The sequence below is a fragment of the Ipomoea nil genome, unplaced genomic scaffold (assembly GCF_001879475.1).
Source record: "Ipomoea nil cultivar Tokyo-kokei standard unplaced genomic scaffold, Asagao_1.1 scaffold3087, whole genome shotgun sequence".
In the NCBI taxonomy this organism is placed as follows: domain Eukaryota; kingdom Viridiplantae; phylum Streptophyta; class Magnoliopsida; order Solanales; family Convolvulaceae; genus Ipomoea; species Ipomoea nil.
Genome location: NW_017619515.1, coordinates 1,782,862 through 1,806,535, shown reverse-complemented (window position 1 = coordinate 1,806,535; position 23,674 = coordinate 1,782,862). Strand labels below are relative to the sequence as shown.

The 23,674-nt window shown below is 34.3% G+C and overlaps 2 protein-coding genes and 1 pseudogene across 2 annotated transcripts; 1 reads left to right on the top strand and 2 right to left on the bottom strand.

The window, feature by feature from the left end:
- The first annotated feature begins 539 nt into the window (after nucleotides 1–539).
- Nucleotides 540–2,247, top strand: LOC109166120 (protein FAR1-RELATED SEQUENCE 5-like). Its single transcript, XM_019315007.1, has 3 exons — nucleotides 540–600; nucleotides 1,101–1,184; nucleotides 1,727–2,247. Exons 1-3 carry the CDS (start codon nucleotides 540–542, stop codon nucleotides 2,245–2,247), a joined length of 666 nt encoding a protein of 221 aa, XP_019170552.1.
- Nucleotides 2,248–5,531: 3,284 nt separating this feature from the next.
- On the bottom strand, nucleotides 5,532–11,011 carry LOC109166119 (annotated as a pseudogene).
- A 6,505-nt stretch (nucleotides 11,012–17,516) lies between these two features.
- LOC109166255 (putative late blight resistance protein homolog R1A-10) lies at nucleotides 17,517–22,165 on the bottom strand. The gene is made up of 5 exons (XM_019315179.1): nucleotides 20,684–22,165; nucleotide 20,622; nucleotides 19,592–20,508; nucleotides 19,303–19,356; nucleotides 17,517–17,629 (listed from the first exon to the last, which is right to left on the bottom strand). Exons 1-5 carry the CDS (start codon nucleotides 22,118–22,120, stop codon nucleotides 17,537–17,539), a joined length of 2,502 nt encoding a protein of 833 aa, XP_019170724.1. The 5' UTR covers nucleotides 22,121–22,165; the 3' UTR covers nucleotides 17,517–17,536.
- Nucleotides 22,166–23,674: the final 1,509 nt, after the last annotated feature.

The window sequence follows — 23,674 nt, the reverse complement described above, 5'->3', positions numbered from 1 at the left end:
TTTTGTACATGAATTTTATTTTGTCAAAAAAAAAAAATTCAATCAACCACAATTAAAATATTGAGTAAGAATTTATTATATAAATATAATATGTATCATAAGACATTTATGGCTGAAAGCTTGAAATTAGTGATAAGGTTTGTGTGAGATAATATTGTCACATCGGATATCGTCTCGATGAGTGAACCAAAAGAATGCCAAATAGTATGTTGGTTAATTACAAAACATATATAGTGTTTGGAATCTAACTCTAACAATTGGTTTGAACCCCCCACCCCCACCCCACCCCGCAAATTATGCCGTGGAAACGTGTTCACCATGATTTGTGAACACGTTTCGAAACAGCGTCGTTTTACAGGCGTAATATTAAAAAAATATATAAAAATTAATTACTGTGCTATTAACAGCGTTAGTCGCGATTTTGCAGGCAATTTCCATTATCGTTTTTGGCAGTTTCAATTCGCTATTCACTTCTTTGATTCCATTCGCTATTCACAATTCTTTTCTTCCATTCGCGATTGCTTGATTTGAACTCGTCGATGGAGGAGACAGCGGATCGGGGAGAAGATTTAACTGGTGATGGGTTGACTACGATTCCAGGTTTGTTGCCATCGATTTTTGCAATTTTTGGGTTTGATTTATGAGATTTTAACAGCTTGAAATTGAATTAGAATGTATATTTGTGTTTGTTATTGCGAGATTGTGGTGTGAGCGTTATAATTTATTCAATGTGTTTGTAGGATTTTGTGATTCATGGTGATTATTTGCAATGTACTTTATTTTTAGTTTGTTTTTACTGGTGTTTATTCAGTATCTATGCAGTTTGGATGTTCATAATGTCGCAATTGTTATTAATACTATGTTTCTATTATGAATTTACAGTTATGAGATTATGAATTTTCTGTTATGAGATTATGAATTTTCTATTATGAGATTATGTATTTTTTGTTATGCAATTATGAATTTTCTGTTATGCGATTATGAATTCTGTGAACTGTTATTGATACTCTGTTTCTGCATGTGGTATGAATGTTCATAATTTGATAGTTCTATATTCATAACATATTAACTGCTATGTTCCTCTATTTTCATATATTCAGTGAATGAAGATTTTGTTGGTGATTCACTAAGTACTGATCAAGCAGATGTAAACATTGACATTGATGGCTCCTCTTTAAGTCCAGGTATTTTTCTTAGCTTTTAATGTGAATGTGGTTACTGGCAGTGTTAGGTATTGATTCATGGTGATTATTTGCAATGTACTTTATTTTTAGTTTGTTTTTACTGGTGTTTATTCAGTATCTATGTAGTTTGAAGGTCCATAATGTCGCAATTGTTATTAATACTCTATTTCTGTTATGAATTTACAGTTATGAGATTATGAATTTTCTATTATGAGATTATGAATTTTCTGTTATGGGATTATGAATGTTCTGTTATGAGATTATGAATTTTCTGTTATGAAATTATGAATTATGTGAACTGTTATTGATGGACAATATATTCTTTTCTATAGTGCATGGCTGGATTTATTCAGCATTCCCCATCCCCCCTCTACTTAAATAAAGAATATATTTTCATCAAACTCATTTCAATTTTGTACTATATTATATTCATTATAGTTGAATTGTACATTCATAATGTGCAGACTTGTTCTACAGATATTGCTGGTCAAAAGTCAGTAGTTGTTATAGTTGTGGTTATATTTTTTTTTTTTCAATTGCAGTTGATGAAGATTTGGTTGGTGTTGTAGTAAGTAATAGTGATGAAGCTTGTGAGTTATATAATGGATATGCATACAGAGTTGGTTTTAGTGTGAGGAAAGGTCAACAACATTACAAGGCATCTACTAAGTCAATTCAGATGAAGAGGTTCTTCTGTGCTAAGGCTGGTTATAAGGAGAAACCAAATAGTGGTGTCAAGGTTTATTCAAAAATTGATATAAGGGCCGGTTGTGGTGCACTTGTTCAGTTTGATGGGGGGGATGGGATGTGGACAGTTACAGAACACGTGAAAGAGCACAATCATGAGTTATGTTCTTTTGGCAAGAGTCATCTACTCCGTTCACATAGAAGAGTACTGGGAAATAATCATCTTGAATATTTAAAAGATATGAAGAAGAGTGGGGTATTGGCGAATGGTATGAGGTTTTTGAAACATCAGTCAGGGGGTTCTCCATTGGTTGGCTTTACCAATCGGGATGCTTACAATTCGATGGCTTGTGAGAGTTTGAAGTGTTTGAATTAAACCAATTTCGATTCTTTGATTGAAATATTTAGGAGGAGGCAGTCTAATGAGGCTAATTTCTTTTTTTATTTTGAAGTTGATTTGGATGCAAGACTGTGTACTTTTTTTTTTTTGGAGGGATGGTCAACTAAGGCGAGATTATGAGTTGTTTGGGGATTTGTTAGTACACGATACAACATATCGCACTAACAAATATGATATGATTTGTGGTCCTTTTGTAGGGATGAATCATCATTGCATGAATGTAATGTTTGGATGTGTGTTTTTTATGAACGAGAGGATAAAACCATTTGCGTGGTTGTTTAGAGCGTTTTTAAGATCCATGGATGGCAAGTGTCCACAGACTATCATGGCGGATCAATGTTCAGCTATGGCTGCTGCCATTTCTATGGTATTCCCTACATCACGCCACCGTCTTTGCATATGGCATATTGGTGAGAATTCGAAGAAGCATATCAAGTTGTTAAGGAATCATAAGGATTTTTTGGATATGTTCAATTGTGTGTTGAAATACACCGAGACTGAAGCTGAGTTTGAATTTTATTGGACAAGGTATGTTATTATTTACTGTGTTCATTGGGTACAGTATCATATTTTGGACTTTTAGTCATTTATATTGTGTATTTAAGAGGGGTAAGAATTATGAATATACAGTTTAGAAGTTATGAATCAGCAACATAGATATTATGGATATTCTATGTAGATATTATGAATGTATAGTATCCTGTTTGGACTTTTAGTCATTTATATTGTGTATTTAAGAGGATAAGAATTATGAATATGCAGTTTATATATTATGGATCTACAACATAGAAATTATGGATATTCAGTACAGAAATTATGGATATTCAGTACAGAAATTATGAATATACAATATAGTATTATGTTTTTTGATATTGTTGTTTTGTTTTATATAAGCTTAGTAAACATGTCTTGTAACTTTCAGGATGGTGACAGAGTATAAGTGTCATAAGAATACTTGGCTAGAGAAGCTTTATGATTGTAGGGAGAAGTGGTGTCCAGCATTTAACAAGAATTATTTTTCAGGGGCATTTTATCTTCTCAAAGGAGTGAAACTACAAATCATTCAATTTCTAGAAGGCTATCTAAGACTGCTGGTTGTGTGATTTTTATTCATCCTTTGTTAGCGTTATTTTCGAATGGAGAAGTAAGGAAAATGGTGAAGATTTTTGGTGTTCTCAAAGAGTACCTGCCATGATGATGGATCATGTGAAACTTCTTTCACATGCTAGAGAGGTATATACTATTGAGATATACTTTTTGTTCGAGGAACAATTTATGAAAGGTAGCTATTGTTATCAAGAAATTGTTTTCAATGATGGATGTAAGTGCAAGTATCATGTGTGGCAACTATAGACAATATAAGGCATGAAGTAATTTTTAAGCCAATCAATTTGGATATATCTTGTAGTTGCAAGTTGTTTTCTCAATTGGGAATACTTTGCTGCCATTGTTTATGTATACTTCATGTGCACTATGTTTCTAGTATTCCCGATAAATACTACATTCTGAAAAGATGGACTAAAAAGGTTGTTGATGGTAGAAATGTGGGCATTGCATCTGTGTTTTATAATGTTGGTGTCCCTCCTGTAAATTGGGTTGTTGAGATTAGTAGAAAATTTCAAAGATTGATTGTTTCTAGTCAAGATAATAGTGTTGCTAGACAATTTTGTGACGAAGTTGTTGAGAATGCAAGGCAAAATGTTGAAGCTGAGATTGGGGATGTGAATATTGAGGAGGGTGTTGTGTCTTCTTCAAGTGGCATTGTACAAGATCCTTCAAGCCGGAGGAGTAAATGTGTTAGAAATAAAAGGAGTAGTAGTGTTATTGAGAAGAAGTACACAAGATATATCCTTCTAGGCTCACTGTCAGACTGTAATTTCGAATTTGGTTGGACTCCTTCGCGAACTCGACTATCGCTGCACTTTCTTCGTCGTCCTCTTTCGCGGTTCACTGCTTCTGTTCTCAGGTAGATGGCCGGCATTCATGGTAGGAATCCCAAGCGTCCTCTACCGGCGACCAGATCGTCCGTTCAAGGTCGGTTATATTTTATTTTGCTTTTTTTTTTTTTCATTTGCGCTGTTTGTGATGGTTCGAGCTATTTTGCATTTTTTTTTTATCGTTCTGTTTTTGTTGTTCGTCTATTATTAGGTGTGGGTGTGTAGTTGTGTATGGTTTGGGGTTGTGTTCGTTGTCGGCGGCCATGGCATTTTTCCCCCTTTTTTCGATTCTCCCTTGTTGTGTGTGTTGTTGTTTCATATTGGGGATCTTGTATTCTTGTTGTGAGTGTGCACTTGTATTTTTTCTATTCTGAACATCAGTATGGCACACACAAACCATCACAACGGCACGTCATCTTGTTCTTCATTTTCCCTTGCATAAATGAATAAAGAACGTTTTGGCACACTTAGAAAGACCCACGTGTACACTGCTGTATTGCACGGCATGCTAGTTACTTTTAGGGGTGCACATTATGACTTACACAAATCTCCCTAAGTGCACGAGCATATGTATACCATGTGTTACACACATTAATTTAGTCCCCAATGTTGTATTATGTGCCTCATTCATTTGGATGTGTTTTCTAATGCTCTTTGCCCTTTGTTAGAAAGATTTGTTGTCTGTGTTCCTTGATGATGAGGTTGATGAGCGGTATGAGCGGTATTAGAACTCCAAGCAACTCTATTTCCTTTTCAACCTTCTTCCATTCTTGTTGTATGTTGTCACACTTTGACAGACGTTTTGCAACAACAAGAATCGAGTGCGGCAATCCTTCACATTTCTCCACAACTTAGCTCCTAATGTTTTCAAATTTAGGAGCCATGTGTCACTCCAAAAAAGGGTTATTACAAAATAAATCCCAACTTTCTTCTTGATTTAGCAAAGTCATGTTATGGGTATAGCCATCGATGTAATCATAACTATCCCTCCTTAAATGTGTAGTGGTTATCACTATGCTATATCCCTTATTACATCGAGGGAGACATTTTCCTATATCATCCCAAGCTTGATTATTACATAAGTTATCCAAAACAATTAGATATCTCTTATCTGTCAAGAAGTTGCAAGCTGCATCATCGTCATTATGAATGTTTGCCTTCTTTGTTAGTGTCTAAAGAAGGTCATGTAGCGTTTGGGTCTTGTTGTATTCCCTGGATATAGTAACTCAACCTCGTACATGAAGTGGGATGTAACCTTTGGGTGATTGTAGAGATGCTTAGCTAAAGTTGTTTTTCCTATACCGGTCATATCAAGAACTGTGATTACTTTGGATCCACTAGTCCATATGCATTCCATGCTTCCCGGATGAGTTTATCCTCTATCTGCATAAGATCACGATGACGGCCGACCATCGGAGATTGCCACGAGGATGTATTATCCAACATAACATTGCTGGGCTCCGAAGCCAAAGCATGTTTTATCCAAGGAATCAATTGTCGTTGACTTTCATCATCATCATCATCAGCTTTGTTGCTTATTTCAGCAACTCTGCTGCGCTTTCTGCTGCTTCTTCCAAAGTTTGTTTGTATGTAGAATTTATTGCAGTTATAAACTATATTATTCAAATGAGAATGTGTACTTTTTTTTTTAAAGCAAAAGTAACTTTTATTAATGGCGAATAGCCCAGTGGGTAGCAAAACCCCTTAAATCATACACGAGAAGAGTCAATTTGGCCTTGATTGGCAAAGCAATAAAAGAGCAAAAGACCGCGGGAGAGTTGGCGACCAGACCTTCCGCCACAAGGGCATCGGCTACCTGGTTAGCTTCCCGATACACATGCCTTAACGCGGAGCCCCATAACGAGAGGCAGGAGCGAATGTAGAGAACCCCTTCTTTAATTTTCCGCGGGATCCTCGCCACCGGAGTGGAGGCCACACGAGCTAGATCAATAGAATCTACTTCAATGTGGGAGTGCCGCAAAGCCATAGCATCACACCATTGAAGAGCTCTCCGCAAAGCTAGAGCTTCGGCCTCAAGAGCTGAAGTGACTTCCAAACGAAAGTATGGAGATGGAGTCCAAACAATAGTTTTAGAGAAGTCAGAGATATTTATCTTCAACAAAGGCCATACACTTTAAAAAGATGTGCTTGTTTTATACAGAGATATGTACCTGTGTGTGCTTGTTTTATACTTTAAAAAGTTGGTAATACATAGAAAATTCTTTATGCCATACACTTTCCTCTCTTTGAACTGATTCTTGTATTTGTCAACATATTCTTTTGGTATATGAACATGGACAAAAGTTCTTTAAAGTAAAACAATATACATGTTATATGATAACCAATAATATATTAAATCCAACAACATAATGGCAGAACATGGACATATCAACCCTCCTAAGATAGCCAACAATCATATATCACACATCACACGAGGCACACAGGCTGCCATAAAGAAACTAAAGTTAGTACGGGACACATACTCCCATCAAAATTTGACACACAAGCTACCCAGTCACAAAATCTAAAGAATAAAAACATGGCACGCAGGTTGAAAGTAAGAACATGGCACCTATGCCCAAAAGAATATGGCACGCAGACCCAAAAGAACACAAGCCTCAACATAACTAGCAACCAATCACAGCAACATGCACCCCACGGGGGATTACCTACTATTGACTAGCAACAAGCCTTGTCAGATCAACAGATTTGATGAATTTCTACCCAATCACCGTTGTCAAGGTGAAACTTCTTACTGCAAGCACCAACGTTGAGGCATGACTTGTTCAAAGAAAAGTCCAGCATCGACGTTGAGGCATGACCTGTTCAAAGAAAGCCCACAAGGGCCAGACCAAGAAAGCGCCCAAACCAAACATACCTTAGAAAGCCAAAAGAAATTGAAAGAAGCATACAAAGAAGAAAAAACATGCACACCTCAAATAAATAAAAACTAAACTAATAATCAGAAGGTAAAGAATGAAAGAATAAATGAATGAAAGTAGAAAAAGACACAAAAGAAAGGCAGGCACCCTTGTATTTTCTACCCCACTTGGAAACCACATAAATAATACTATTAAACAAAAAATAAATTTAAAATTAATCACAAAATCTTAAAGAAAATAAGTCTAAAGAAAAGAGTTGGTTTGACTAATTAATACTCCCTCCATCCCATTTTGTTTGTTTGGTTCGGATAATAAGGATTGACTGAAGTTATTTTTAATTTCATTTTTCATAATATTAAGTTTAGTATTAGTATATTAAATTTATATATTTAAAAACTATATTAAAGTACTATTAAACACAAAAAATTAAATTTAAAAATAATTTAAAATTACTAAAGAAAATAAGCAATGAAGAAACAGTTAGTTTAACCAATGAATATAATGATAAACATGGTAAGAAAATGTAAGAGATGGAGTGGTAAATAGGACATATAAGTGAGAGATATGGTATTATTTTTAGAAACAATGTTAAACAAGCCTCCTAAGTTGAACTTTTTATGCTTTTTCATGTACTTGTAATAGGAGTCTTAAATGGTCCAGGTCATCTCTGTGTAATCCCCTAGGATTCAAGCTACATACGGACTTGAAGTGTGTTAAAAAGAAAATGCTATGAAAGACAGAGGGATTGAACATACCATAAAATTCAAGATTTCAATATATTGATAATCAAAAGCTATAATCTTCGATCTTCATTCATACAAATTAAAATTTGTTTAAATAGAAGATTACATACAGAAAACAGGCCAGGGGACTACAAAGTAATAAAAATATATATGCAATGAGAAAGGACAGATAACATGCATAAAGATGGAGGATGCAAGTATTAATTGAGAATATATATTATATATAGTTGGTAACCAAATTTTGTCATTCAAGTCTAGCATCAATACCTTAGCTTAGCTCGTCATTCATTATCTGAAGGTATAGACTCTTCTCCAATGATTTTGAGCTATATGAAAAAGAGAATGCAAAATGAGATGAGATCGATCAGAGGGAGAAGATTGCAATATAATAGATTTTGTAAATAAAATTATTAGCATTATATTGAATAGAAAAATAAATGCATATAACTAATATAAGAATGAAATGAGATGAGAATTGAAGGAAGGAGAAATAGCAGCAGAAAGATGATAAGATTTTGTAAGCATTGAATAGAAAAATAAATGGAAATGTAAGAATGAATCATGTTGTACTGTACTGTACTAGCAAGCTTCTCACCTCAAAAAATTCAGATCCATACTCATTGCATTGATATTCTTGAATACACTTTGCAGAAGTGATAACTGACGGACTACACCGCTGCAACTCAATTGACTTCAAGGTCAACATATCTTCCATATCCTCAGGGATATTTTTCAAACAATAACAACGTCTTAAGACTAAGTGCTCAAGACATAAGAAGGAGTCATAACCAAAGATCGTCCATTGCTCGAGCATTTTACTTTCAAGAAGCAAGAATTTTAATTCAGAAAGTCCTTCTACTTCCCATACTTTTCCATGAAAGGCATTTTCCAATTTGAGAACCTCAAGCTGAGGCAACATTTCAATTGCCTTTAAATCCCTCTCTGAAAGGTTAGTACCGTTCAACCTCAACTTCTTTAGTTGTGAAGGAAACATAGATGGCTCTGGAAGGGTTACAACGCAACCAAACGAAACCGAGATTGATAGTCTCTCAAGACGTTCCAAACATTCAAGATTATCCAAAATAATAGGATTATTACTGCTAAATACAAAAACTTTTAATTTTTCAATGTTTGGAAACCTGCAATACACTCCTGCTCTACAATGAGGTGAACACACCAAAGATAATGTCCACATATTATCTTTATCCATGCTTGGAGGATCAATCACATAAGATTAGTCAAATTCAAGATATTGTAACTGTGGTGAATTCCAAATTGTTGAAGGCAAATGGATAGTAGGTGTTCCAACTTGGGATTCTTTATTAGAAACAATAAGTGTTTGCAAGTTTTGATTGGTTGACACTACATAATCAAGACCCTCAAACCATTCTGTAACATATAGGTATCTCAAAAAAAATAAATCATGTAAGCGTGCTGGCACTCTTTGAAGAAATGAAGATGGAACAAAAGCCAAAACTCTTAGCAACTTGAAAGATACATATATTTCATCAGCATCATCTTGAAAGAAAAAAATGGAGCGAGGGTTGTTTGTTCTTAACAACACATAATAGTCAAATTTATGTGTGTATAAGCTTAACCAGCGGCATGAATTTGCAAACATGCCAAATGACCCTCGTGGAAGTTGCAGAGTATTTAAAGCGCAAAAAATGCCATCTTTCTGAGCTTCTCTTACGCAAAATCTATGTAAGGCACTATACATCCTACAACTCTTAATTTTTCCAGAAGAACTCCGAGTGTCGATTAAAATAAGACTTCTATCAATAAGCTCTTGTAAATACTCATAAGCCTGGTTTTCTAACCCCTTGTGCTCCAATGGCTTCACAAATCCCTCGACAGTCCATAATCTAATAAGTTGTTTGACTTTGATTGCACTACGTTTTGGAAAGACTCCAAAATATAGAAAACAAACTTTTAAGTGTTATGGCAATTGATTGTAAGTGCTGGTTAGTGCCTTCCTATCTAGAACTCCAAGCAACTCTATTTCTTTTTGAACCTTCTTCCATTCTTTTCTTATGTTGTCACACTTAGATAGACGTTTTGCAACTACAACAATTGAGTATGGCAATCCTTCACATATCTCTACAACTTGATTCCTAATTTCTTGAAATTTAGGTGGTGCCATATGTTTTTTCAGTTTCAGAAAAGGATTATTACAAAATAAAGCCCAACTTTCTTTTGAATTTAGCAAAGTCATGTTATGAATATTGCTATTTGAGGAAGCATAATCACCCGTCCTTAAAAAATGCCTCGTGGTTATCACTATGCGACTTCCATTTCTATCATTAGGTAAACAATGCCGGATATCATACCAAGCTTGATTGTTCCATAAGTTATCCAAAACAATTAGATATGTCTTACCTTTCAAGCATTTGTATACCTGCTCAGCCCATGCTAGATCATCAGGAATGATTCCCTTTTTAATTTCATCATCTGCCTCTGGTAGTAGTGTCCAAAGAAGGGTGTGTAGCAGTTGCCTCACCTCATTGTATCCCCCAGGCATAGAAACCCATCTTCGTACATTGAAATGTGATGCAATTGATGGATCTTGATAGACACTAGTAATTAAAGTTGTTTTCCCAATGCCAGCCATCCCAACAATTGAGAGCGCTTCTAGTCCCCTAAAGCGATTCATGAGTTGATTCATTATCAGCACACGATCACGGCCACGACCGACCATACCATTGCTGGGCTCCGAAGCCGAATAATGTTTTAACCAAGGAATCAGTGCTCCTTCACTTTCATTCACCACTACCTTTTCTTCATCATCATCAGTTTCCAATTCCTTGCTTTTTTCCAGCAACTCCGCTGCTTTTTCTGCTGCTTCTCCCAAGGTTTGATGGAGTTGCTGCTGATAAGCTCCGTTGTTGGCCAGAAGAAAGTTGTTTAGTTGAATTTCGATGCGGTCTTCGGCATCCAGAGCAAAGTCTTTGATCTTCATCTCCAAATCTCTGATTGCAGTGCCACCCCTTGCCCCAGATTTCTCCTGCACAAATCCTTCCAAAGGTGAAAGCTTTTCATACAAAGATTCCATTGATATAAACCCTTCATCATCAAGAGGAACTCTGCTTGGATTATTTGGTTGCAGAAACTCTAGCTTAATTGTTGACATCAGAGAAGTCAAAGCAACACAAGCCATCTCAATAGATCTCTCTTTCAATTCAAATTAGTCATCGTCTTTTAATTTGGACAAAATAAACCCTTGACTATCATATTTGTTCCAGCATTCCGTTAGAGATCAGTTAGTTAGGTGTTAGTATAGGGGCTAAAATTGTCTTTTCCTTAGCTACTGCTTTATTCTCCCATATGCCTTGTTCTTCTTGGTTTTCTCCGATCTTACCACTGCCCGCATTTGTTCTCTCTACGATCTTACAAATTTGAATTACAACAAAACTTTAATCGTATCCACTGGGACGTTGTTCACTGCATGCGAAGGAGGAGACAAAATATTACCAGTAGGAATGGACACTGTCATATGTTGCCAGGTCTCCTAAAGGTGTTGCGTCTCATGCAGAACATTAGTAGCATTCCAATGTTTATTGTTCCATACTGCATCATTTCTCCCATGCCAAATACTCCAACATAAAGCAGCAATTCTGAGTTTTGTCATCTCATCACCATGCAATAATAGATGAAGCAGCCAAGTGACGACATCTTCATCATCTATAGGAAGAGAGACATTCATTAACATTTGCCACAAAGGGACAACTCTATCACATTCACACAGTTCTGACCTCTTTGATTATCAAGGCTTCTTACTTCTTAGTTGCGTATATAGGTACGCAAATGAGCTTTCAATTCATTATGAAAAAATGAGGAAAAAAATTTAATATATCTTGATTTAATTTCAAGCTGAGAGCTTTGGAGACCTGGAAGAATGTAGTTTTCATTTCATTCCTCAAATGTATATTCACACAGGCTGAGAACATGCATGGTACTAATAACAACAAGAAACAGTAGAACTTAGCACTAAATTCTATCTACCCAAGGGAGGAAATTGCTATTCTGGAACCAAAATAAAAACCACATATCAATGCCTGATCGCCACAGGAAGTTTCTTCTCTGCATCTAATCTTCATCGGCGGAGGGCTTGGACGAGCCGCCCGGTCTTCTTGGGAAGAAGAAGGTTGTGAATATGAGGCAATTTGAGGAAGCCTAGAAACTGAAATGGGAAAAATTGAGGCAATTTGAGGAAGCCTAGAAACTGAATTGGGGAAAATGAAGGAAATTCGACGGGGCGAGTTTAATAGACATCAAAATACCTCAGCAACAAGGTATTCAAGCACAGCGGCGAGATATACCGGAGCTCCGGCACCAACACGCTCGGCGTATTTTCCGGCTTTGAGGAACTGAGCGATACGACCGCGGCGAACTGGAGACCGGCCTTGCTGCTCCGGGACTGAGCCTTCTATGCGGCACCGAAACCGAGAGTCTTTCCACGTCCGGCCATCTTTGTTATCACCGCCGACAAACTGAAACAGATAAAAGCCCTTACACTAACACCTAACTAACTGAACTCTAACAAAAGGACTAATGGTGAAACAAATCTGATAGTCAATGGTCTATTTTGTCCAAATTAAATGACGATGACTAATTTTATAAAATCGCAATAGTCGGAGGACCGTTGATGGAATTAACCCTATTATTAATATACAAATAATGCCAACAACTTTTAAATTAACAAATATACATAATCTCTGTCCAGGCCACCACCTACCTAACTTGCATAATATTAATCACCATCGCGGGACAACCACCACCGTCACTTCTGCATAATATTAAGGTTATAAAAATATAATATTCTTCACACCTGATAAAGTTATAGGACAACTCTACTTACCATACTTGGCCTACTTCCTGACTTCCTGTGTCCACATAGTTTACAGAGGGTTAAATGTGCATTCTTGACCCTAGAAGATTCTACATGTGCACTTTTTGAACTTTCATGTCAAAAGATTTTCCGACCCTCTGTGTCAGAAGACTTACTAACCATCGTTAAATAGATACATTAACTTTGTCATCACCTCATTCGCCACTCCCTTGAGTGTCTTGACCAACATGAGTATCCAACTGATGAATGTCACGTTAGCTATGTCAGTATTTATAATAATTAATTATGTCCCCTTGCCACTCACTATAAATAAAGCACTACTCTACCTAGCTAATATAATGAGGACTTTTGGCTCCCAGCCTGCGCCACTCCAACGGGTCTTGGGCTGATCGACTTCAAACATTTGGGTATAGTCTCTAATTATAATATTAATTGTAATTGGGCTTTAGATCTGTTACAAATAATAGGTGTTCATTATTGAGGGCAAATTATATCGTACACCGCGGTGTATAATTAATTATGCACCGCGCGTCAGACACTACAGTGTGTCTAAACCGACATTGTCAAAACGACGTCGTTTTATTTAATGAAAAGAAACAGAATCTTCGCAAAAAATAACTCTGTTCTTCAGTTTCATTTTGTATACACTGCAGTTTCAGTTCAACACAACTACAGTTTCATTTCGATATAACTACAGTTTCATTCAATATTTATACACTCAAATATGTGAACATTTTATTTAATTTTATTTTATATACACTATAATATCATTAAAACACAACTACATGATCATTGCAATATAATTACAGCTTCATTGTACAATATACACTCAAATATGTGAAATATTATTCAGTTTCATTTTATATATATTGTAGTTTCATTTCACCACAACTACAGTATCATTTTAATATAACTGTAGTTTTATTTGATAATATAAAAATAATACGTGAGCCAATATCAATTTAGACACACTGTAGTGTCTGACGCGCGGTGCATAATGGATTATGCACCGCGGTGCACGATATAACGACCCATTATCGAGTAGTTATGCTGTGCATTCGTATGCACCATGCATGGTGCATACGGATGCAAAAACGACGACGTTTTATTAAAAACGCGCGTCTCCCCTTAAAAAAAAATTTCAGGTTCGATTCCCAGCAACAACATTATGTTGTTCATTCATTCTGGAATTTTAGTTCATAGATTATGAAATTTTAGTTAATTGATTATGGAATTATAGTTCATCGATTCTGAAATTTTAGTTCATAGATTCTGAAATTTTAGTTCATTCATTCTGGAATTTTTAGTTCATAAATTAGATCCTGGAATTTTAGTTCATCAATTATGGAATTATAGTTCATCGATTCTAGAATTTTAGTTCATATGTTGTTGCTGGGAATCGAACCTGAATTTTTTTTTAAGGGGAGACGCGCGTTTTTAATAAAACGACGTCGTTTTTGCATCCGTATGCACCACATCATAATTTGCCTTCATTATCTTATCTTAATTATAATATAGCCATATGGTTTGGTGAACAATTATTGTTATAATTATTATTTTGGTGAGCAATTATTGTTACAATTATTATTTCTATCTTTATTATTATTGTATTCTTTAATTTTTTGGATCTTCTATATTATTATTTAAAAAATGGTGATGATGATTAATAGTCATTTATATTTATAAATAATTGTTTGGTCTTTAAAGGCCAATTGTATGTTGTTGCATCTAGAGTTAGAAATCTCAAAGGTCTAAAAATTTTGATCCGTGGTGACTCTGAAAATTGTAATTCAATTACTATTGTAGTTTACTAAGTTCTTAAAAATTTGTAATATTAAATACTATGTACTAAATTTTTAATATAGTTTAAGATTTGTAGTAATCACCCACCTTAAATATCAATTCTTATTTTAATTGTAAATATATTTATGTTCATAATTTTATCATAACAATTCATTACATAATTATTAAATAACAAAACTTTTATATATGAATAAACCTCATATAGGGTATATTTTTATAACATATTTCCCGTGCATCGCACGGGACAAATACTAGTAAGTATTAACAATGATAATATTAATTTTTGTAAAGTTAAATAGTTTAGAGTCCCAAATCTTTCATATATATTTTGCTTTTGATAGATGTCATGTAAAGTCAAAATAAGATTAAGCTTTAATTTTTTTTTGAATGCAGATTAAGCTTTAATTAGTTTCAGTGAATCATTGGGAAATTAAAAAAGTTGATGAGGTAAAAGGTTGATTCTAAGAAACACCTAAAGATGAAGGTGTATGTCCAGTAATTAGATGGTCTGATAATCTACTTAATTACTTAATTTAAAAAAATCATAATTTATCCCTCATCTGATCTATAATACCAAGTCTGAATGCATGGTGCACATGGAAGTATATTATTAATTTCTCCCGATTCAAATAACTCCAACCACTTTTTATATTTAATTTATTATTAATCTTGAACAGGTCCAAATCATTTTTGTCTCCACTGATACTGCACATGATGAAAGCATTAAAAAAATGTTCAGACTAAAGTATATAAAAATCTAGGTTGTCTTTGTGGGTTCTAAATGAGTGTATTCATAAATTTTTAAAAACTTTTAAAAACTTTAAAAATTTGGAGATATATTCAATTTAAACTCGTAGAGAGTCTTTAAAAGTCTAAATAGCTACGAGAGTGGTATTTGAACACTTTTGTGCATCTCACTTACCCTATGCCTTGTTTAACTCCCTAATCCTTAGTATAATATTTGACATCTTAGCTTGAATCAACCAAGTCCCGGTCCTTTGTTTTACTTGTTTTATTTGTTATTAGCTTAATCCTATCAAACCAACCCATTAAGGATAGGCCTAGCTTTTACAGTGATATTTTTAGCTTGTGTTTAACTCCAGTTTTCATCAATTCATAACATTACAAGAGTCATCTCCAGTGGAACGATATCTTAACTCTATACTGTGATTTGATGCTTGATGGATGTTTGAAAACCGTCTTTATCACCGTTCCACTACCACTTGAATCACCCCATTTTGACACTCCTAACTCAAGATATGATCAAAATATCGAAATATCGCTGGCAGAGAAAAACATAGCAGAATGGTGTCACGCTGGTGGTCACGACGTGACGACCAGCCTGACCCATGTTCTTCACTTTAAAATGTATCTTTCTCCATCTCCTTTGTTCCTTTTTTGGATCCACGGGTCATGTCATGATACTTCAAACTAGTTTTTTTTTTTTTTTTTTTTTTCACTTTCATGACCTCTCATGACTCCCAGAACACGCCTTTATGTCAATATGACTTCAAAACACATCCAATTGAGCTTCAATTTACATGATGTTACAATAAATGCCTCCAAATCATCCAAATTACATAAAAGACTCAAATAAACACATACTTAATTAGCTTCCAATTAACATGAAATCATATGAGTTTGATATTAATTATACACATAAAAGTACTAATAATTAGAACTTATTCGCCTCTAGCATAAATTCTTTTATAGAATATAATTCTATATGTAATATTATATGCCCTGATTTTGATGACTGTTGGTACTGGAATGGGGACTTAAGGGGGAATTACAGTGTGAAGCTGGGGTATAGAATACTTAGGGAGAATTATGAAGCTCATCCTTTTTCATCTTCCCTCTCTAAGTGGAATTTTTTGAAAGTAATGATTGAAATAATTTATTTACATATAGAATTAATTTTGAAAATTAAATGTTTGAAATAATTTTTTTTTACATATAGAATTAATTTTGACCTCTCTAATATAGAGTTTCATCATACTTATATAACTGAAATTACAATACTCTTGAAAAATAATTAAAATATTTTCGTATGTAAAAAGTACAATATCCACCACACACAAAAAAAAAAAAAAAAAAAAAAAAAAAAAAAAGAAAAAAAAAACTATATATATAATCACAATTCCAGAGTACAATTCGCCAACCAAATTCAACAACTTGAGAAAATTGATACGCAATTTTCTAAACAAGAAGAATCTATCGCCTCTCGTATACGTGCAACATTTTCCAACTTTGGATTAGTTTTATAGTAATCATCAACTTCAGCTTTTCGGATCCTTGTATTGGATGATTCAACTTGAGAGATTTTCCCCAAATATCTTCTTAGATTCAGAGCATACATAAGGAGAGAATCAAATTATATTGGACCAAATACATTACTTCAAATTCAAGATTTCAATTGATAATAATCAAAAGTCCAAAGCTATAATATAATTGTAATACCCCAAATTCTAACACTAGAGCCTATGGACAGTTATAAGCTTAAACAAAAGGGTTAATCAGAAAGTTCCAATCATCATATTAAGATAAAGATTAAAATCCTTAGAACATTCATGGGGATGCTACCGCCGCAACTATCCATTCTTGAATAACTGCAAGAGTACTAATCTAAACAAAACAAAAATACCAGGATAAACAAACGAGGATTCAAAGGACTCGGATGTCTAACCATCATACAAACCAAGAGATAACATCAGTATCATTTAATCAAAGTCTACAACCAAGTGTCTAAAAGTCCCAACATCATAAACTACCAGTCTCAAGAGATCAACTGACTAACGGCAATCTAAAACAAGGGAGTCTATCAAGGTAACAGCTTCTAAACTTGCGCTCAACTTGCATCAGTCGAGACCTGAAAAAAGTAAGTTTAAAGAAAGAGTTAATTTCACAAGAGATTTATCTTTGGTGGTAATTTCAAATTTAGTCTCAGACTATCGTTTTTGTCATTTAACATCACATACTATTATTTTTGGACACTTTTAGTCATTTTCATGATGTTTCCTATTTTTAGTATGTGTGGAACGTGTTCCAAATTTAGATTAGTTTTACAGTAGTCATCAACTTCAACTCTTCAATTCTTCCTCGTATTTGATGATTCAACTTTGAGATATTTTTCCCAAATATCCTCTTGGAAGCAGAACATATATATATAAGGAGAGAAAAATCAAATTATATTGGATCAAATACATAACATAAAATTCAAGTTTTCAATTGATAATGAAACGCTATAATCTTCTTCATATAAAATTTGTTTAAATAGAAGATTACATGCATACAGAAAATAGGTAGGGGACTGTACTACAAAGTAATAAAAACATAAATGCAATGAGAAAGGACATATAACATGCATAAATATGGCAAATTATTGTGTGGATCATGAATATCAAGTACATTTTTAATATACTAAAAGTACAACTTTTATAGCATAGCGTATAAAAAAAAATTTAACGGAAAAAACAGACATAAATCAAGGGTATAACATTCATTCACACTTATTATGTTTTTAGATACTATCAGAACTCAAATAATGTACTTTCAAAAAACTATACTTTACGTACAAAAATAATGTACTTTTAGTATATTAAAAATATACTTTTTATTCATGGTCCACACAGCTGTGTGGACCATGGTCCATGTAATAATGATTGCATAAAGACCGAGGATGCAAATATTAAGATTTTATATATATAGTTGGCAACCAAATTTTGTCATTCAATTCTAGCATCCATACCTTTGCTAGCTTGTCATTCAAATATTAAGATTCTTCTGAGTCTTCTCCAATGATTTTGATCTATATGGAAAAGAGAATGCAAAATGATATTAGGGTAGAGGGAGAAAATTGCAATAGATTTTGTAAAGAAAATTATCATAATGCATAACTAATATAAGAATGAAATGAGATGATAATTGAAGGAGGGAGAAATAGCATTAGAAAGATGAGACGATTTTGTAACCATTGGATAGAAAACTAAGTGGAAATGTAAGAATGAATCATGTTGTACGTACTGTACTAGATTAAGATGAAGATTTTTTACTTGATGATTCAACTTGAGATATTTTCCCAAATATCCTCTTAGATGCAGAACATATATAAGGAGAGAAAATCAAATTATATTGGATCAAATACATAACATGCATAAAATTCAAGATTCCAATCGATAATCAAAAGCTATAATCTTCGATCTTCATACAAAATTTGTTAAAATAGAAGATTACATACAGAAAATAGGGAGTTAATTGTCGAAATGGTCCATTGACTATAGCGAAATTATCAATTTGGTCCTTGACTATTTTTCTTGACCAATTAAGTCCTTCAACTTTGAAAATCTTAACTAATTTGGTCCCCCGTTTGTTTTGCCGTTAGACATCCGTTACCTTGGGACCAAATTAGTAGTTTCGCTATAGTCAAGGGATCATTTCAGTAATTAACTTTCGGAGAAAATGGTGAATGTGATGACCGAAATGGTCCCTTGGCTATAGTAAAATTACCAATTTAGTCCCGAGTGAACGGATGTCTAACGGCAAAATAAACGGAGGACCAAATTGGTTAAGATTTTTAAAGTTGAGGGACTTAATTGGTCAAAAAAATAGTCAAGAACCAAATCAGTAATTTCGCTATAGTCAAAGGACCATTTTGATAATTAACTCGAAAATAGGGGACTACAAAGTGATAGAAACATGCAATGAGAAAGGACATATATAACATGTATAAAGAATAAAGATCGAGGATGCAAATATTAAGAATATATATTATATATAGTTGGCAACCAAATTTTGTTATTCAATTCTAGCATCCATACCTTAGCTTGCCATTCATCATCTGCAGGTATAGACTCTTCTCCAATGATTTTGAGCTATATGAAAAAGAGAATGCAAAATGACATCAGAGAGAGAAAATTGCTATAGATTTTGTAAAGAAAATTAGCGTTATTGAATAGAAAAATAAATGCATAATAACTAATATAAGAATGAAATGAGATCAGAATTGGAAATATGAGAAATAGCAGCAGAAAGATGAGATGATTTTGTAACCATTGAATAGAAAAATAATAAATCATGTTGTACTGTACTAGCTAGGTAGCTTCTAACCTCAAACAAATCGTCTGCCATTTCGTGTCGAAAATCTTGAATACGCTTTGTAGAATAGCAAACGGACGGAGTACACCACTGCAACTCAATTGACCTCAATCTCGAAATATATTCTATAGCCTTAGGGATTTCTTCTAAACAATAACAAAATCTTAAGACTAAGTGCTCAAGATTTGGGAAAGATTCATCATCGACCATCCATTGCTCAAGCGTTTTATCTTCAAGAAGCAAGAATTTTAATTGACAAAATCCTCCTTCTACTTCCCATACTTTCCCATCAAAGGCATTTTCCAATTTGAGAACCTCAAGCTGAGGCAACATTTCAATTGCCTTTAAATCGCTCTCTGAAAGCTTAGTACCGTTCAACCTCAACTTCTTTAGTTGTGAAGGAAACATAGATGGCTTTGGAAGGGTAACAACGCAACCAAATGAAATTGAAATTGATAGTATCTCAAGACGTTCCAAATATTCAAGATTATCCAAAATAATAGGATTGCTGCAAAATACAAAGACTTTCAATTTTTCAATGTATGGAAACCTGCAATATACTCCTGCTCTACAATGAGTTGAACACACCCAAGATAACGTTCGCATGTTATCTTTAATCATGCTTGGAGGATCAATCACATAAGATTTGTCAAGCTCAAGATGTCGTAACAGCGGTAGCTCCCAAATTGTTGAAGGCAAAGGGATAATAGGTGTTTCAAGTTGGGATTCTTTACTAGAAACAACAAGTGTCTGCAAGTTTTGATTGGTTGACACTACATAATCAAGACCCTCAAACCACTTTGTAACATATAGGTATCTCAAAAAGACTAAATCATGCAAGCGTGCTGGCACTCTTTGAAGAAACGAAGATGGAGCAAAAGCCAAAACTCTAAGCAACTTGAAAGATATAAATATATCATCAGCATCTTCTTGAAAGAAGAAAATGGAGCGAGGGTTGTTTGTTCTTAACAACACATAATAGTCAAATTTATGTGTGTATAAGCTTAACCAGCGGCATGAATTTGCAAACATGCTAAATGACCCTCGTGGAAGTTGCAGAGTATTTAAAGCACAAAAAATGCCCTCTTTCTGAGCTTCTCTTACACAAAAGCTATGCAAGGCACTATGCATCCTATAGTTCTTATCTTTTCCAGAAGAACTCCAATTGTCAATTAGAATAAGACTTCTATCAATAAACTCTTGTAAATACTCATAAGCTTGACTTTCTAACTCCTTGCCTTCCGGTGGATTAATAAATCCTTCAGCTATCCATAACCTAATAAGTAGTTTCACTTTGATTGCAGTGCGTTTTGGAAAGACTCCAAAATATAGAAAACAAACTTTTAAGTGTTGTGGCAATTGTTTGTAAGTGTGGGTGAGTGCCCTCCTATCTAGAACTCCAAGCAACTCTATTTCCTTTTCGACCTTCTTCCATTCTTGTGTTATGTTGTCACACTTAGATAGACGTTTTGCAACTACAAGAATTGAGTATGGCAATCCTTCGCATATCTCTACAACTTGGCTCCTAATTTCTTGAAATTTAGGTGGTTCCATATGTTTTTTCAGTTTCAGAAAAGGATTATTACAAAATAAAGCCCAACTTTCTTCTTGATTTAGCAAAGTGATGTTATGAATATTGTCATTTGAGTAAGCATAATTATCCCCCCTCCTTAAAAAATGCGTAGTGGTTATCACTATGCGACTTCCATTTGTTTCATCTGGTAAACAATGTCGGATATCATACCCAGCTTGATTGTTCCATAAGTTATCCAAAACAATTAGATATCTCTTACCTTTCAAGCATTTGCATAGCTGCTCAGCTGCTAGATGATCAGGAATCCTTCTCTTTTCTCTTTCTTCTGCCCCTGCAGCTTGTAGTGTCCAAAGAAGGATGTGTAGCAGTTGGCTCCCACTATTGTATCCCCCAGGCATAGAAACCCAACTTAGTACATCGAAACGCTCTGCAACTAATGGATCGTTATAGACACTACTAATTAAAGTTGTTTTCCCAATGCCGGCCATCCCAACAATTGAGATCACTTCTAGTTTCTTAGACCACCACATCGAAATGAGTTTGTACATTATCAGCTCACGATCACGGCGACGACCCACCATAACGACATTGCTGGGCTCCGAAGCGGAATCATGTTTTAACCAAGGAATCATCACTGATCCTTCACTTTCATTCACCACTTGTTCATCATCAGTTTCCAATTCCTTGCTTTTTTCCAGCAACTCCGCTGCGTTTTCTGCTGCTTCTCCCAAGGTTTGATGGAGTTTCTCTGCAGCTTTTTGTTGATCCTCTCCGTTGTTGGCCAGAAGAAAGTTGCTTAGTTGTATTTCGATGCGGTCTTCGGCATCCAGTGCAAAGTCTCTCATCTGTATCTCCAGATCTCTGATTGCAGTGCCACCCCTTGCCGCAGATTTCTCCTGCACAAAAGCTTGCAAAGATGAAAGCTTTTCATACAAAGATTCCATTGATATAAACCCTTCATGTAGCTTAATTGTTGCCATCAGAGAAGTCAAAGCAACACAAGCCATCTCAATAGATCTCTCTTTCAATTCAAAGTATTCAGATAACAAGTTTTTCTTCTTTTTTTTTTTTTTTTTTTTTTTTTAATCTCTCTCTCTTTCAAATTGAGTGGGTGAGGCCACAACCCTCCAAACATTGCATAAAAATATGAAGGTGGTCTCATCTGCTTCTTAAAATATTGTTTTAATTAATTTCTCTCATCTGTAAAACTGTCACCCATCCACCAATGGTGCACATTGAACTATTAATAAATTAACAAATACTCCGTTTATATAATCACTGTCCACCACCTTGCATAATATTAATCACCATCGCCGGACACCCACCACCGTCACTTTTGCGTAATATTTAGGTTATCAAAATATATGTATATATATAATTGTAAAAACTTGTGAATCTTATCTCAAGTTATTTAATATTAATATTTTTAGCTTATTTAATTTAAATTTTAATTATAATACAAAGTCTGGATGCATGGTGCACATGGAAGTATATTATTAATTTCTCCCAAATAACGCCAACCACTTTTTATATTTAATTTGATTATTTATAATTAATTTGATTTCTTGAACAAGTCCAACTCATTTAATTTCTCTGACCTGATGCTGCACATGAAAGCATTAATATTGTCACTGTCCGAGGAAAAAAAAAAACAATTGAGTTGTATTATGTGCATGCACTTACTTATTGATCGAGTTGACTTTTGATGATTTATATATATAAAAAAATCAATTAATATTATCCACCATCAACAACCTAACCATTAGTGATTAAAAATAAAAATAAAATAAAAAATATGGTTGTTAGAAAAACTTATATCAACCAGCCAATATCAGGCAATTTATATCGTGCACCAGGGTGCGCATTGCATTGTGCGTCCTAGTGCAAAACGACGTCGTTTTGCACTTTTTTTTTTTTTTTTTTTTTTTTTGAAAATTACACTTTTACGTGTTTGCTGTTAACTTGATAAAAAAAATCATATTTAGTTTGCACGTGACGATATCTCCATGACGAAATTTGGCATTTCGTCACATCACCATCTTTTGTATGATTGAGAAAATCTTCAAGTACCTAAAAAAGATTCTTTTCGTATCAGAAGATCCACTGATTGAGCCGTTCTCATGTGAACAAACAACAACATATAGGCAACATAATACAAAAATTGATACATAAACCACCACAAACATTGATACAATCATAAACAACTTTGAAGGGCCTTTAAGTTGTTGCAAACTGAGATCCATTACATTTCATTACCTGCCTGAAACCACCTTCGCGATTTCTGTCCATCTGTTACCAAAAATCCTCTGTGTCTGCAAAGTAATAAAAACAAAGAAAAAGTAATAATGAATATTAAGAATGTGTAGTAACCAAGAATTTTTGTGATTGGATCAATTCTAGCATGCATCCATACATTAGCTTGTCATCGCTATGAACTCTTGTGTTTGTGTACACTCTGATTCTTCATCTGAACACTCTGATTCATCATCATCTAAATGTATAGACGACTCTTCTGTGTCTACTGTACATTGTGATTCATCATATTCAGGTCCCACGATTTT

Coding starts and splice junctions, on each gene's coding strand:
- LOC109166120 (XM_019315007.1), top strand. CDS start 540: ATGGAGGAGACAGCGGATCGGGGAGAAGATTTAACTGGTGATGGGTTG. Junction 601..1,100: donor TGGGTTGACTACGATTCCAG/GTTTGTTGCCAT, acceptor TCATATATTCAG/TGAATGAAGATTTTGTTGGT. Junction 1,185..1,726: donor TGGCTCCTCTTTAAGTCCAG/GTATTTTTCTTA, acceptor TTTCAATTGCAG/TTGATGAAGATTTGGTTGGT.
- LOC109166255 (XM_019315179.1), bottom strand. CDS start 22,120: ATGGCTTGTGTTGCTTTGACTTCTCTGATGGCAACAATTAAGCTACAT. Junction 19,357..19,591: donor TGGCAGACGATTTGTTTGAG/GTTAGAAGCTAC, acceptor TTTTTCATATAG/CTCAAAATCATTGGAGAAGA. Junction 17,630..19,302: donor ATGATGAATGGCAAGCTAAG/GTATGGATGCTA, acceptor TCTGCTTCCAAG/AGGATATTTGGGAAAAATAT.